The 15,835-nt window shown below is 34.9% G+C and overlaps 2 protein-coding genes and 1 pseudogene across 11 annotated transcripts in view; 1 reads left to right on the top strand and 2 right to left on the bottom strand.

Moving 5' to 3' along the window:
• Positions 1–15,835, top strand: part of LOC100678557 (janus kinase and microtubule-interacting protein 3) — a 112,275-nt gene that overhangs the window by 17,930 nt on the left and 78,510 nt on the right. The window lies entirely within an intron of this gene.
• LOC100115329 lies at positions 1,967–9,233 on the bottom strand (annotated as a pseudogene).
• Positions 10,975–14,966, bottom strand: LOC100115364 (myrosinase 1). The gene is made up of 8 exons (XM_001600058.4): positions 14,858–14,966; positions 14,689–14,798; positions 14,483–14,616; positions 13,845–14,178; positions 12,923–13,265; positions 12,685–12,835; positions 12,334–12,575; positions 10,975–11,216 (listed from the first exon to the last, which is right to left on the bottom strand). Exons 1-8 carry the CDS (start codon positions 14,905–14,907, stop codon positions 11,105–11,107), a joined length of 1,476 nt encoding a protein of 491 aa, XP_001600108.2. The 5' UTR covers positions 14,908–14,966; the 3' UTR covers positions 10,975–11,104.

Below are 15,835 nucleotides of genomic sequence, written 5' to 3'. Positions count from 1 at the left end.
CCTCGGCAGCAGGATTTTTGCCCATTTTTGTAATGTGTGATGAAAGAGATAGATTGAGAGATAAGAGATAATGTGAAGTGTTTTTGTCGTTGTGGTGCTTGCGTAGTGTTTCTAGATGAATGCGTTCGACAGTGTGGGCTCATCAAACCCACGCCTGTACCTATCGGCTGTCCGCGGCTGCTTATTCAATTTATTCGCAGCTAACCTCTTTCTCAGGGGCTGTTCCTCTATCCGCAACCTAAGGACGCGCTGTGTAGTGGTGATAGGCACCCACCCGTCCGATCTGGACGACAACGCCTAAGACCCGCTTAGGGTAGCGGCATTGTAACAGTTATAGAGGTATATAGAAGGACTAAAACCATCCAAATAGAGGTAATTATGTCTAAGAATAGTAATAAAAATTTGGTTCATTTATATAAGTATTTATAAATTTTTATTAAAAAATTTTGATTTTAATTTCAAAGGTGGTGTGCCCCCTTAAATGGTCAAGGCATCACCAAGGTTATTTTTATGTATTTTTTCCTCCTGAACGCGTATTTCGAGGGGGGAATGCCTAAAAGTGGTCAGGTAATTTGTTATTAACAAATTCATTGTTAATATTTAACAAAATTATATTATTTTGACCGAGAAAACATTTTTTTAGATTCTTTATATAATTCTAAATCGAAAATGTTTTCATAAGATTTTCTCAAAAAGGCTTTCTTTTCGAGTAAAAGAGTACTAAAATCCGGTTAAATCGCGAATTTTTTCTCTATTTTAGCAAACTTGATCAATCTTTTACTCAAGAACTCAGACTAAGCCTTTTTCGAAAAAACTTGTAAGAATATTTTCAATTAAGAATCATATAAAAAATCTAAAAAAAATGTTTCCTGATTCAAAATAATATAATTTTGTTAAATATTAAAAATTAAATTGTTAATAATAAATTACCTGAGCACTTTCGGGCATACCACCCTCGAAATTCGTGTTCAGGAGGCTAAAATATATAGAATTAACCTCGGTGATGTCTTGGCCATTTAAGTCTGACGAAAACCGTCTCTGCCCCAGACTATTAGTACTCGACCTTTGCTTAGCCGTTTTATGGCCAAGTTCACTCGTATGAGTCATGCTACGAAAAGTCGGACACTTTTCGATCGAAACATCAAGCTCTTGTAATTTTGAGGGCCCATTCACTAGATCAAGTTTTTACATGCGTTTGGACATACATCAGTATGTAAAGAACATGGGTGCCACCTTCGAACCATGCGCGAATAAAAAGTTACGGGCCAATGACTAAAAATTAAAAAATAGGCTTTGTTGCACCCCGGATAATTTGTAACCTGATCGAGCGAACATTATTTTTTTTCGGCATTTACGGATGGTTGAGTCCGAGTTCTTGAATTTAAAATAATCGTTGACAACCGTCCTCATTGAAAGTTGCGAGCAATTTAAAAGAGGGTAAAAATCGTCAAAAATATGCATGTAAAAGCTTTCCATGCATGGGATCCTTTCCATTTAGTGAATGGGCCCTCAAAATTACAAAAGCTCGATTTTTCGACTGTAAAATGCCTGACTTCTCGTAGAATGACTCATATTGCGACAACTTTAATGATCCCGTGTTAATATCTTATTATTTGAAAGATGCGCTCGTATGCGTCGAATGCAAGTGAGACATGCAAGTATGCAATATCTACTGTGCTTTTGTCAAACAATACAACAAATGTATTACTTAAAATAACAGTACTAATTAGGTATATTATTTGAACCGTGATAACTTTCATAAAAGTGCCTTTTAATTTTGCTGCCAACACAGTTCTTTTATTTGAAATCATTCCAAATGTTTTCAAACTCTGTAAAACAACGTATAGGATTTATAAATCTGTAAGGATTTGTTTCTGTTTTCATTTTACTTGAAAGAAGTATGTATACATTTATTCTCTATATTTTTTTATTTAAAGGAGTAAGTGTGATATAACGATGCAGATATTGGTTGAACCTCGCGTGTGCGTAAAACATTTAAAAGCCATTCAAACGATTTTTTTGGTGTTCTTGTTTTATTAGGAAGGTTGAAATCAACATGATAAATTCCATATTTCTGACTGAAACAATACATTAGATATTAGATTCTAGTATGAACATTATTTAAAGCACTAGATCGTTGTATGACTCGGTATGTATGTATTACAGTTTACCTGTAACCAAGCTCCCATTCAAAATTGTCGAGTAAACTCCATATTGTGTATGACGTTGCAATTGTATTGTTTGATAGCGGTAAGCATAGCTTTCATGTATGAATATAAATATTGAATCCTTTGGTCATCTTCTAACGTACCAACATCACATATGCCGTTTTCAGTAACAAATACAGGAGGATTTTCAAATTCCTGCTTAATTTTTCGTAAGATGTCTCGAAAACCATCAGGAACTATCTGTAAACAAACTATTATTCTTACAAGTGTTTTTTAGTATGTATTATACTTTATACTTGTATAACCCTGGTAGAAAATTAACCATTTTAATTGGCTAACGCGTTAATCAAATGGAGGCATTTTTTCCCAAAATAAATATTTGAATTTCTTATAAATGGTCTTACTCAATGGTAATTAGTTGAAGCATCTACATTATAGCATGTTTACGGAGGAAATTTGTTAAATATACCCGATAGTAAAAAAATAACCATGGTGTGTCGTTTTTAATTACGAATTTGACCAACAGTTCGCCAACTGATGCTGAGTGTTTCTACCAGGGAAGTTGATATGGTATTTCGTGATAAATATAACTATAAACGGGTCATAAACTAAAGTACACACACACAGTATTCATATGATGAGGATTTCCGTTGAGGTTGTTATATATTTGAAAATCTTAAGGTATACTATATACCTTTAACGTTGATTTTGGCGTGGAAGGCCATTTCGGGTCATAGCTGTATATAAGTCCATCATCATTTAAATAAATCGTATTTTTTGGTTTTGGAGCAGGTTCTACCAGTTTTGAACTGTAATGATTCAATCCCATAAAATCTGCAGAACCTCTGAAATCAATAAAAACGTGGTTTTCTGTATTCAAGAATTGGTTTTTCGTATATTTTAAGGTTTTCGATTATAAAAGATGAATGCAAAATGTACACATAAAATAACATTAAATATATGTAATTTAATGACTTACTTTATAAAATTAATCCATTTTTTACAAAATACTGGCAATCTCGAATGATTTAGACCTTCATATTGACTATTTTCCGCTATTCGTTTTTTAATAATTTCAGGATAGTCACCAGCTTTTGAAAAAATTGGACCTGCGTATCTACCACATTGGTATTGAAAAGCTACTTCATTGGAAATAGTATCGTTTTTGTTCTTTGAATAAAATTGATAGCAGTCTAAGCTGATTCCGATTTTTCCCTTCTGTTTCGATCGAAATTCATCGTTGTAAATGTGATACGCTGTAGCATGTGCTTTGAGTATATTATGAGTGCAAAGGTATTCTCCGTGTTTTCCTATTTTTAATCCTAAAAGTAACTTAATTTTATTTTCTAAATTGAGTTTAGTATTGAGTTTACCTAAATACACTATATAAATATAACAAGGTAATATATCGTCGGTCCCTACAAAGAGTAGTACGGTTCAGATTTGCCACGAAGACTAGTACGGTTCAGATTTGCCGCGAAGACTAGTACATTTCAGATCTTCCCCACATGAAAAAATCAAATTGTTTTTGGAGAAAAACAAATAGTTATTTTAGTTAAAACTAAAAAAATTGAAATATTTTCAAAGTTGCCAAAACATTCTTTTTAAATTTTGATGTTTTAAAAGTTGTGAAATTCGATTTTATTTCTTTTTTAATTAAAGTTTTCAATAAAAAATTAAAAAATTTCGAAATATTTGAAAAATTGTTTGGCAACTTTAAAAATACTTCAAATTTTTTAGTTTTAACTAAAATAACTATTTGTTTTTCTCCAAAAACAATTTGATTTTTTCATGTGGGGAAGATCTGAAATGTACTAGTCTTCGCGGCAAATCTGAACCGTACTGTAGTCTTCGTAGAAAATCTTAACCGTACTACTCTTCGTAGGGACCGACGATATAATACATTCTAAATTTCAATTGATATACCTGGTGCCTCCTCTCCTGTATAATATCCACTTTCACAAACTACGTTTGGTTCGTTAATTGTTATAAACATTTTTACTCGATCACCGAACTCTTTAAAAACAGTACGAGCGTAATCTCCAAACAAGTCAACCATAGCCTCACTTGTCCAGCCACCCATGTCTTGAAATATTTGAGGATGGTCGTAATGATATAGAGTTACGAGAGGTGTGATTTTGTTTTCTTCCAATTCGTCTATTAACTAGTTGTAGTATTTAGTACCATCTGCGCTTATTACATTCGAATATCCGGTTGGTAGTATTCGAGACCAACTTAGAGAAAATCGATAGTGATCCACCTAACAAAATATATTATGTGAAAAAATGTAACCAGCTGAATATATTTTAACGATATTTATATAATAATTTATATTTACGCCTAATTTTTTCATCAATTGGACATCTTCTTTGAACTTATGGTATGAGTCGCAAGCCGAATCTCCATTGTCTCCATTAAAAATTTTCTCTGGTCTAGTGTGCGTAAATCGATCCCAAACATTTTCTCCTTTATCTTCAGTAATGAATAAATATATTTTATGTGTTATTGTTATATATCGTCGCTCCGTACGAAGACTAGCACAGTTCAAATTTTCAAACTAAAACTAGCACAATTCACGATTTGCCGCGACGAGCAGCACAATTCAGAAATGCGGCTAAGATGAGCCCACTCGCGACTTTATATTACTTAAAATGTGAGTATTTTACGTTTTCATTGGGTTATTTTGTTGGTTAAGTTCATGAAAACTTTGGACAAAGACAGACAAACCTCAAAGTTTAAAAAACGTTTCGGAAAACTTAGACGGTTTCTAAAAAAAGTGAGTAATTTAAAAAAATGTTTGTAAATAGTACATTACACAACTAGGGGCGAAAGTTGGCTTTTTCAAGCGAGGATGATCACATCCTCATCCGAGTCTGAAATAGCCAATTCGCCCCTTGTTGTGTACCGTGCTTTTTATATTGAGGGCATCGATAGCGCTCTTTTTAGCCTGCCTAAAAAAGCAGAATTATGAAAATTTTGAAAATTATTAGTTTTGAAAATTTAAAAAATTGAACAAATTTTAAAAATTTTGGAAATTGTGGAGGCGAAAGATATATGTATATATGTGTGTTTAGGTGTGTTTATATGTACATATACAAACAAAAACACTAAGAAGGCCTTTCGCCCAGGCTTGAAAAACTCGACTTTTGCTCCACTTTTTCGTAGGCAAAAAGCGCGTTTTCGATGCACGTGTTATGAAAAACTTATTGTATTTGTGAAAACAATTTTAAATTCGGTAATAAGTTATAAATTGTGAATATTTAAAAATGTTCATTAGGGACGGTTCCGCAAAAATCGGGAAATTCGCTGTTTAAGTTGTGAAAAAGTTTGAGTTGTGCTAGACTTCGCGGGAAATTTTGAGTTGTGCTAGTCTAGCGTGCATGAAATGAGTTGTGCTACTTATGACGGGAAATTTGAACAGTGCTACTCTTCGTAGGGAACGACGTAATGATAGAGCTTAAATGCACAAGAAAAGTCAAAACCTCGGACTTCTAAGAAGCAGTTAAAGCAGTACTAGTGGAATTCGCTACAATAAAAGCACTTCAGCAAGAAGAAATCACCAAAAGAAAAGGTACTAGAAGCACTACAGAAGGAAATTGCCGAAGAGAACATCATAGAAGACTCTACGATAAGATCTCTGCGAAAGAAGTACGGTGACACGCAGATTGCAGTGATACGGGTACCAGCTCAGATAGCGACTAAGATCACTAAGCTACAGAAGATCAAAATAGGATGGGTCAACTGTAGGATCCGGCTGGCTAACCGCAAAAACGAGCCGCTTAGGTGTTATAAATGCCTAGGTTTTGGCCATATCAGCAGATACTGCACAGTAACTGAAGATTTGCTCTAAATGTGGAAAAGATGGGTATGAACTAAGCTTTGCTCTAAATGTGGAAAAGATGGGCACAAAGCAAAGGAGTGTAAGAACCACCCAACTGTACATGCCCAGTTTACCGAGCTGTAGTAGAAGATACTGACAATCGAAGAAAATGAAAATAGTGCAGTTGAATAATCACTGCGCGATTGCACACGACCTACTGAGCCAGTATGTCCGTGAGACAAAGATCGACATAGCCATCGTCTGTGAACAATACAGATACATAGACAAAACATCTTGGGATATGGACAGTACTGGTAAAGCGGCGATATGGGCAGGCGGAGACGCCGCTTTCCTGAAGTATTCCGCCTGTTGACCTTCTAGCAACAGAACGAAAGAATATATACGAAGAAAGCTGGCCTGGTGACAATACTCAAAAGGAAGTTTGGAAATCCGCGAAAGAACAAACCGTAGCTGAGTGGCAAAGACAATGGGACTCCAGTGGAAAGGGGCGATGGACGCACCGCCTCATACCACGTATTGTTGGCTGGACCAATAGACGACACGAGGAAGTGAATTACTACCTTACGCAGTTTTTGAGCGGACATGGGTGCTTTCGAGCCTACCTACACCGCTTCAAGATAGAGTATAATCCAAATTGCCCAGTATGTTTGGAAGCAAACAAAGATGCGGAGCATGTCTTCTGCAACTGTTCGCGATACGAAATGGAATGAGAAGAACTCGAGCGTTACCTTCAGACAAGGGTGACCCCTGAGTCAATGATGATAGCTATGCTAGCGTCGAAAGATAGCTGGTGCGCAGTAAACAACTACGTAAGGACCATTATCAAGAAGGTTAGAAAGGACGAAGAGAATAGATGGGAAGGACAAGGCGAAACAGCTGAGTAAAACTGTTGCTAGACGAAGGCCACTAGGTAATAGATACAAAACGCTCCTCGGACTGATGCAGAGGAACGTAGGTCACAGAGTTGAGCCCTCACTCCCCTGCCCGATGCAGGGGAACGTAGGAGCTAAGGTTGAGTACCTCTAAGTGCTCCTCAGACCGATGCTGAGGAACGTAGTTAACTGAGTTGAGCCCAGACTCCCTCACCCGATGCAGAGGAACATAGGTGTCGGGGTTGAGTCTATCCAGAGGATGGCCGGTCGATGCTGCTCGAAGTAGACGACCGGACGATGCGACAGGAAGCAGATGGCTGGACGATGCAGAAGGAAGAAGACGGCAGGACGATGCAGAATGAAGAAGACGAGTTTGATCCTGAACCCCTAATCACCTTGGTGGATGGGGGATGTATGGAAATGTCAAACTTCAAAGGAGGAGCTAAAAAAGGCTAGTTAACGGGCCCTACGAAAGTATTGTTCGACGATAGTATCTGTGGGGATCCGGTGTCGGCGGGCCACTTGTGTAGAGCTTGCTATGCCTACACCACATAAGAAAACACAGATACATATATCTGATGAGAAAGTGTTTTTTACCTGAGGGTAAAAAGAAAGTGCTTACTTGCGCCCCTTCATATTGCACACGCACACGCACGCACACAAACACACACACGCATCATATACAAATTTCAGGCAGGCTAAAAAGAGCGTTATCGATGTACTAATTATGAAAAGCACGGCACACAACAAGAAGCGAATTTGCCTTTTTAGACTCAGTTGGTGATCAAAAAGCCAACTTTCGCCCCTAGTTATGTAATATACTATTTCAATTCTAAACATTTTTCGCCCATTTCCATAAATACAAGGTGTTAACTAGCTTAACTAGCTATAAAATAACTTTGTAAAATAATGAATATTAATAACATGCTTACCACTAACATTCCATGCTCCTTCAATTTGGTAAGCCGAAGTCGATACTCCTATTAATAAGCCACTAGGAAACGACCAATCTTCTTCGCCCATTACGTTATTTATATAAGCCCTTAAACATATGGATAATAAAATCAGTTGCGGCATCAGAGGCAAGATTCAGGGCCTCGCGTATAAGTCGCGGTCCGTCGGACAGACAGATAACTTCCGGCCAGAGTAGCGAACGCGTCAGCTCTCGGGTGTGAGGCTGACCGAATCGAGCGATGACCTATAGCGTGCGAGAAAGTGAAAGTGTGTGTGTATGTGTATGTGTGTGAGTGTGTGTGTGTGTGTGTGTGTGTGTGTGTGTGTGTGTGTGTGTGTGTGTGATCGCGAGAAGAAGACGTCCCTCCCAATTTCTGCTTCCATAGGGAAGGACGACCTGGCCTGTCGATCTGCGACTGAACGAGATGACGTCGGTTACTACCAGTGAGCAACGACACCACCGGCGCAGAGTGTGTGTGAGTGCGTGGTGCGCGCCTACAGAGTACGGCGACAGCGAGTAAGTAGGGCGGAGCCCTTTTTCTGTATTGCGTCAGCAGTAGCAGCGGCTACAGCTTTGCGACTTGGGTGCAGCGGCACCAAGTAACGGCTTTCTCGTTCGCGCACGTACGCTTCGCGAGATACTCTCCACATCCAGTCGACATTGATGTGACTCGGCTCACATTTGTATAGAGACAATATTGGTCGCACAATATATTATTTTTCATCATACGTGCACGAAAAAGGCCACTTTCCATGCATGTAAAATGAATGGAAAATCGAATTTTTCTTAGCAGCGGAAAAAACTACTCCCTTGGGAGGAAAAAGTCTTTGCCATTTATGATCATTGTATTTGAAATATCGTGATTATTTCGCTAAAGATGGCAAATATGTGGGGATCTTAAAATCATAACAATACTTCTGGGGCAACAATCGGGATTCACAAAATATCCTTGGTATTTATGTGAATGGGATAGTAGGGATAGAAAGAATCATTACATAAAGAGTGTCTGGCCCCTTAGAAAAAAGTTCGATCCAGGTTCTAAGAATATAAAAGAAAAGCCACTTCACCCAGGGGTTTAGCCGACCGAAAAAAAGAATCGGTCGTTTCCCACCGTCACCACGTGGAGGTACCCTGGGAGCAAACAAACAGCATATTCATATTCGTTCGTATCAAGTAGGAAATACAAGTGATACAAGTGAGATGAAGATTACTGTAACATGACTTTGGAAACCTTTTGGGAAATAAGACCTTAACACAAACCCAAGATAGTCAACATCAATCGTCTTGGGACTTACACTGAGAGAGACACCCGATAATGAAGACTGCCTAATGAATCTAAAATTACACTTTTTATATTCGCATGTTGATGAGTTTCCAGAAAACCTAGGTGATTACAGCGAAGAGCAGGGAGAGAGATTTCACCAAGATATCAAGGAAATGGAGCGCAGGTACCAAGGAAGATGGGACGTAAAAATGTTAGCAGATTACTGTTGGTCGTTAAAAAGAGATCTACCATCAACATCGGAGAAGCGGAAGCGTAATCCACTTCGTAGATCATTTGAGAATAAAATAGTTCGTTACCATAAAAAAAAGTAATGGGCTTAATATTTTTACGGGTATTTTATTGAATTGCATATACTTCTAGCAAATTTAAAGTAAATGAAGGAGCAGCAAACTATGATATAGTTTTAAAGGATACGATTGTACTTGCATATATATTGTTCTTTGCTTTATGGTTTACATTACCTTTTGCATTGTTTCAGTTTATAACTATTTTTTTCACTCTCTTTACGTCCATGACCTTGAACTAACCTTGAACTGACTATAAATATAACCTTATGGGACTATACTGACCCTGGATTCGGATTCAGCGACCCCAAAAACCCCTAAATGTCATGGTTTGATTTTACTTTTTATGAATCTTTATGATTTGACCTTCAACTGACCTTGACCATGACCTGATAAGGTTGTAATAAGCCCGGATTCGGATTCAGCGCCCGAAAAAATCCCAAGATACAATGGTTTTAGTGTATTTTTCATGTATTTCGATAATTTGACCTTCAACTGACCTTGAGAAAGTTCTGATGGGGTTAAACTGACCCCGGATTCGCATTCAGCGACCCCAAAAACCCCAAGATACAATGGTTTAGTCTTTTCTTAATGTATTTTGATAATTTGACCCCTATTTGACCTTGACTTAAGATCTGATGGGGTTAAAATGACCCCGGATTCGCATTCAGCGACCCCAAAAACCCCAAGATACCATGGTTTAGTCTTTTCTTAATGTATTTTGATAATTTGACCCCTACTTGACCTCGATGTAGTATGCAGCAAATGATAGTAGTCTTTTTGATATCGGCGTGCATTTAAAAACAAAGTTTTTCTTTACAAAATAGTAATAAAAAAATATGTAAACTGATGTAATAATCATCAACAATGCATAATAAACATTATAATATCTTGTCTTGATAATTTTTTTAATGGTTTCCCTCTTGACGTATGTACAGCGATTAAAGTTTATTTATTTTTAAAATACACAGTAATTATATGTAGAATGATATCGTAAAGAATCCATTTAATAATTAACTGTTTTTAAACAATATGATTGAAAGTAATAAAAATTAATAAAAACAATTACATTTGTTTAGCATCACATAACCCTTATTTTTTTAGTAGACAAAACTTCTTATGCACTTATTATAGTATAACATAAAAAAATATTAAAATTAATTTGGATAATTGATTTGACGTACTTTTATAAATAGTATTTGATATAAATAGTATAGTTTACTTCTTCGAACTATTTTCTTATTACGTTTCTTGGTTGTAACTGTTGTAACTTTCTTGACATTGTCCATAAGTGCCTAACTTTACTTCGATCTTTTAGTAATGTGTGAAGTTACGTGCAAGCCACAGGCTGGAGTGAATACAAAAACGTATATTTTGTATAATGTACTTATATTATAAGAATATTGTCATTTAAAATCTAGCTCTGTAATGTAGACGATATACTATACAGTATAATATACTATATGTATAAAAGTTAAAAGGCTATCCGAAGAAGTGTTATTAATGCTTATCTCTAATAGCATTATCTTATGATTATGAATTTCAGAATCAATGTAAGTAAAATAATAATTGCATTAAGAAATAATATAATATCTTTTGATTACAAATCAATAAACATACGTATACATATGCAAGATACAATAATGTGTTCAAAGTTATATTAAACTATCTGTTGTACATTAGAACAACTAAATCAATCTCATGTGAGTTTTCTGTTATTAGCTATGGTTTTTATCCACTGTGCGGATTCTTTTGGTGTTCTAGATCTATCTGTGCTATTAAAATCCACTTTAATAACTCCAAAATGTTCACTAAAAGAAAATATGATGTATTGTTGTATTGATTTATAAAGTGTTGTAATAAAATTAATTAGGCTTTTTAAATAAATTTTAAGGGAGATAACATTGTTTATCTTCGTGAAAGTATTTCATTGTTTGTTTACATCACGAACGTTTCAAACATGCAGAGATTTTCATCTCCAGAGTCTAGAAACATACAAAACAAAGGCACAAAGAGTGTTATTTTGAAATTTTATAAGCTTGATCTAACACTCTATGTGCTTCTGCTTCACATGTTTGTAGATATTAAGGGGACACAACACTTTTAAACTGTGAAAAAAAAATAACAAGGAAAAGTTACAGAATTTAAGTAAATAATTTGATATTTTTGTTAGTGATACTTGGTAATAAAACCCTCAAATTTACCGTGTTAAAAAATGAATTACACTCACTTACCCATTGTGGCACTTGGTGCAATGTTTTGTGAATTTGTTCACTGTCCGTAGGATTCCACGTGAACGAGTGGTTCTTTTGGGCTAAAATTTGAGGAGGACACTTTGTACACTTGTACTTTTGTTATGAATGCAGGGATTTTAATTTGAATAAGTAGAAAATGTTTGGCGATGAAAAGATGCCACCTTTTTGGTGTATAAAACATTTTCTACTTATTCAAATTAAAATCCCTGCATTCATAACAAAAGTACAAGTGTACAAAGTGTCCTCCTCAAATTTTAGTCCAAAAAAAACCACTCGTTCACTTGAAGTCCTACGGACAGTGAAAAAATTCACAAAATATTGCACCGAGTGCCACAATGAGTAAGTGAGGTATAAGTGAGTAATTCATTTTTCAACACGGTAAATTTGAGGGTTTTATTACCAAGCATCATTAAAAAATATATCAAATTATTTACTTTAATTTTGTAATTTTCCTTGGTGAATCTTTATTTCACGGTTTAAAAGTGTTGTGTCCCCTTAAAAGCTCTGAAAATGAACGCTTCTGCACTTCTGTGGACAAACAATTATTATAATGGGTTTACAGAAACCAATAAAGTTCTTTTCTCTTAAATTTATTTAAATACAGCGAACAATCTAGAATTTATTTGACTATAAAATTAATAGGTAATTGTACAAAAAAGCTTGTTGCATTTACCTGTAGCCTCTATCCCATTCGAAATTATCCAATAAGCTCCAGATTGTGTAAGCTTTTACATTACAACCATCAAGTTTCATAGCAATTAGCATTTCACGCATGTACGAATGCAAATACTCTTTACGCTGCAGATCACTTAGAGTTCCGTTATCAGAAACTCCATTTTCCAAAATATAAATTTCAGGGTTACCATATCTTTGCTTGATAGTTTTCAAAACATAGCGTAAGCCTTCGGGTACAATCTATAACAATGTAAACATACTGAATCATTACATGATGTTTTTTGTAATGTATGTTGTACATACGTTTATTACTTGACTATTTTTATCATAATGTAAAATAGTTGCTAACTTTTAACCAGTCGCTGGTAGTGTTTACCCACTTAGGATCGGATTTGTAAATCACACCTTCATCATTTACTTCTATACCATTTTCATCTTTTGGAGCGGCTTCTACAATGGCTGAAGTGTAATGATTTAATCCGTAATAGTCAGCAGAACCTCTGCCATAATGTTTTAATTAAACGGCATAAATTAAATATAATATCAAAGTAATAATTTTCATATATAAAACAAAATGTCAAACTCACTTAATGTACTCAATCCAATCTTTTGTAAAAGTCGGTAATTTCGACCGAGTGTACCCTTGTAGTTTACTCCTTTCACTAATCCGTTCTTTGACAATAGTTGGATAGTCCCCTTCAGCCGAAAATATAGGATGTGCAAATCTACCACACTCAAATTGAAAAGCAATTTCACGTAACATGACATCATTTTCATCGTTTAAAAAATGATGATAACATGGCAAACTTATTCCTATTTTCCCACCTTGGCTAGCGCGGAATTCATCGTTATATATGTGATAAGCTCGGGCATGAGCTTTTAAAATATTGTGTCCGCAAAGATACTCTGCTACTCTACCTAATGTGTAGCCTTAAAAAAAGAACCAATTAAAATATTCAATTCATTTTTCATTTCCTTAAATTAAAATAAACTATGTAACCAAGTACACAATTAATACTATATTGCGTACTAAGGGCGTAAAGTGGACTTTTTTAGATCGAAGGCGAGTACGTTTTAGCGAGCCGAAGACGAGTACTGCAATTACGCAAGGTCAAAAATTCTTGCTTAATACGTACACAAAAAAAAACCACAAAAATACGTCCGCGCGTTACAAAAAATATGGTGTGTACCACGGGCTAAGTAGGCTTTTCGACCTAGTGTGGTTGCAGTACTTCTTTTCGGCTTGGAGACGCACTCGCCTCGACTCGTACTGCAAACTCGGTCTAATAATGCAGTCTAATTGCTCACTTATTACGTCCTTGGTACACAATATACTATTATATGTTTGTAGAACCAATATAATTTTACTAATTTAAAACTAATTTTAATTATAACAACATTACCTATCAACTTAGATAAATTATAATCTTATATTGGAAACATTGTATCGTGTACTATACTTTCAAATGTACACTATAAATTAGTTACAGCTAGCCTGGCATACTGAACCTGGAGCTTGAACGCCTGTTGTGTAACCATCTCTGCAAACGGCGAACGGCTCATTTATTGTCGTGAAAAATTTAACTCGATCACCAAATTCACGAAACACGATTCTTGCATAATCGCCGAACAAATCAACCATTATCTCGTTTGTCCAGCCACCTATTTTTTGCAGTGCCTCTGGATGATCCCAATGATAAATAGTTACAAAAGGTGTAATTTTGTTGGCCTCGAGTTCAGTTAATAGATCGTGATAATACTTCAATCCATCCTTGCTTCTAACGTTTGCATACCCTGTTGGTAATATCCTTGGCCAGCTTAAGGAAAATCTGTAGTGATTCAGCTATGCATAAAAATATTCAATTATTATTAGAAACCCATATAAACAATTAGAGTCTTCAATGTTGATGCGGGATAATTAATTCTCGCACTGGAAAATCATTTTTCACGAGTTTATTAAACACTTTTTATCGATTCAGCGTGTAAATTGCGACTATAAAAAGTTGTAAAATCCTTGAAGTGACACTGTCAATTTAACAAACATGTAATTTTTTTCGATGTGATATTGTACAGTATATGCAATTTGTCTTTATTATATTTTTTGAGATGATTATCAAAAATTTAGATATCTGACCAATTATACTCACACCCATATCTTTTATTTGTTTTACATCTTCTTTGTATTTGTGATAGGAGTCACACGCAAAATCTCCAGTTGATTGATTATGTATTTTGTGTGGATTTTGATGAACATATCGATCCCAGACACTTTCCCCTTTGTCTTTACAAGATTATAAAAAAAAATATCATTTATTATGTCGTATAGATGCGTTTAGCTAAAACAAATACTTACCACTTGTATTCCAAGCCCCTTCAATTTGATATGATGAGGTGCCAATTCCAATTGAGAAATCATCGGGAAAATTTAAATTTATGACGTGTTCACCTTTAAGAATCACTACCCTTTAAAAAAAATATGAATTTTTAAGAAACGTACTTTTTAAACTAAACAAATGCGTTACCTTAATATAATAATTGATAATTGGTAAAAATTAAGCCTAACATAACTCATCTTGGAACGACTCCAACAAAACTGATAGTCTAATTTCAGCTCATTATCTTTGAATGTACATGACTGGATGATATTGCAAGATGACGCTATAGTAAAATTAATGATAACGTATGATGTAAACATATATCCGTATCTATATATACATCCGATTCTTACGAGTTAAGTAAAAAAAATTGAAATTTCACATATAAGAAAGAATGTGTTTCTATTTGCCATGCAATATACTAATCATATTTCACAAAAAATTCAAATATAGCATAAAACTAACGATGACAAATTTATACATAGTATTAGGGTATCACTACAAATACTAATCATTTTTAACAACAAAAAACTTGTGCAAAAATAAATAAAATTTTGATTCTTTTTTGAGGAAGTTTTGTTAATAGTTAAAGTCTCAAGATTGGGGTTCGGATTAAGTATTCTTAGATAAATGCGTACTTCTGTGTACGTAGTTGTTCAGTATGCATAATTTGTGGGTGAATAAACATTCAAAGGCTTAAACTTGTGAATAAATATTTATTTAATACGATTTCTATCTGATATAAAAATCATAATTATTAAATTTTTACCATCCATATACTTACTATAATTTGCTGATAATTACAGGGTATTACATAAAGAATGAAAATCGATTTTTCTTTAAGCATGGTTAAATTAATTTTGCATTCAAAAAAATAGGACTCAAAAAATATTTGTAATTTAGAAATTATCTATAGGCTGTAGTTTTATGAAACTGATCTTTTGGGCGTCCGTTCTACTGGGATCGTTGGAATCGACTATTACAAGTCTTCGCTAGAAAAAATAAAATAAGCTATGCTATGCTATGAATTTTACGAAACTAACAGAAAACCCTTTCAAAATTCAAAACTATTTAAGAAACTCCAGATTGTATAAGCTTTTACATTACAACCGTCCCTTTTCATTG

Source organism: Nasonia vitripennis, chromosome 1, assembly GCF_009193385.2.
Source record: "Nasonia vitripennis strain AsymCx chromosome 1, Nvit_psr_1.1, whole genome shotgun sequence".
In the NCBI taxonomy this organism is placed as follows: Eukaryota; Metazoa; Arthropoda; class Insecta; order Hymenoptera; family Pteromalidae; genus Nasonia; species Nasonia vitripennis.
The sequence above is the reverse complement of the archived record's forward strand: the minus strand, read 5'-3'. Positions and strand labels throughout refer to the sequence as shown.

Bases quoted from the DNA above. Each gene is read 5' to 3' on its own strand.
- LOC100115364 (XM_001600058.4), bottom strand. From the start codon at position 14,907: ATGAGTTATGTTAGGCTTAATTTTTACCAATTATCAATTATTATATTA. The intron at 14,617-14,688 runs GTAAGTATTTGT...AATCTTGTAAAG, and splicing joins AGGGGCTTGGAATACAAGTG to ACAAAGGGGAAAGTGTCTGG. The intron at 14,179-14,482 runs GTGAGTATAATT...TTTTATGCATAG, and splicing joins AACAAATAAAAGATATGGGT to CTGAATCACTACAGATTTTC.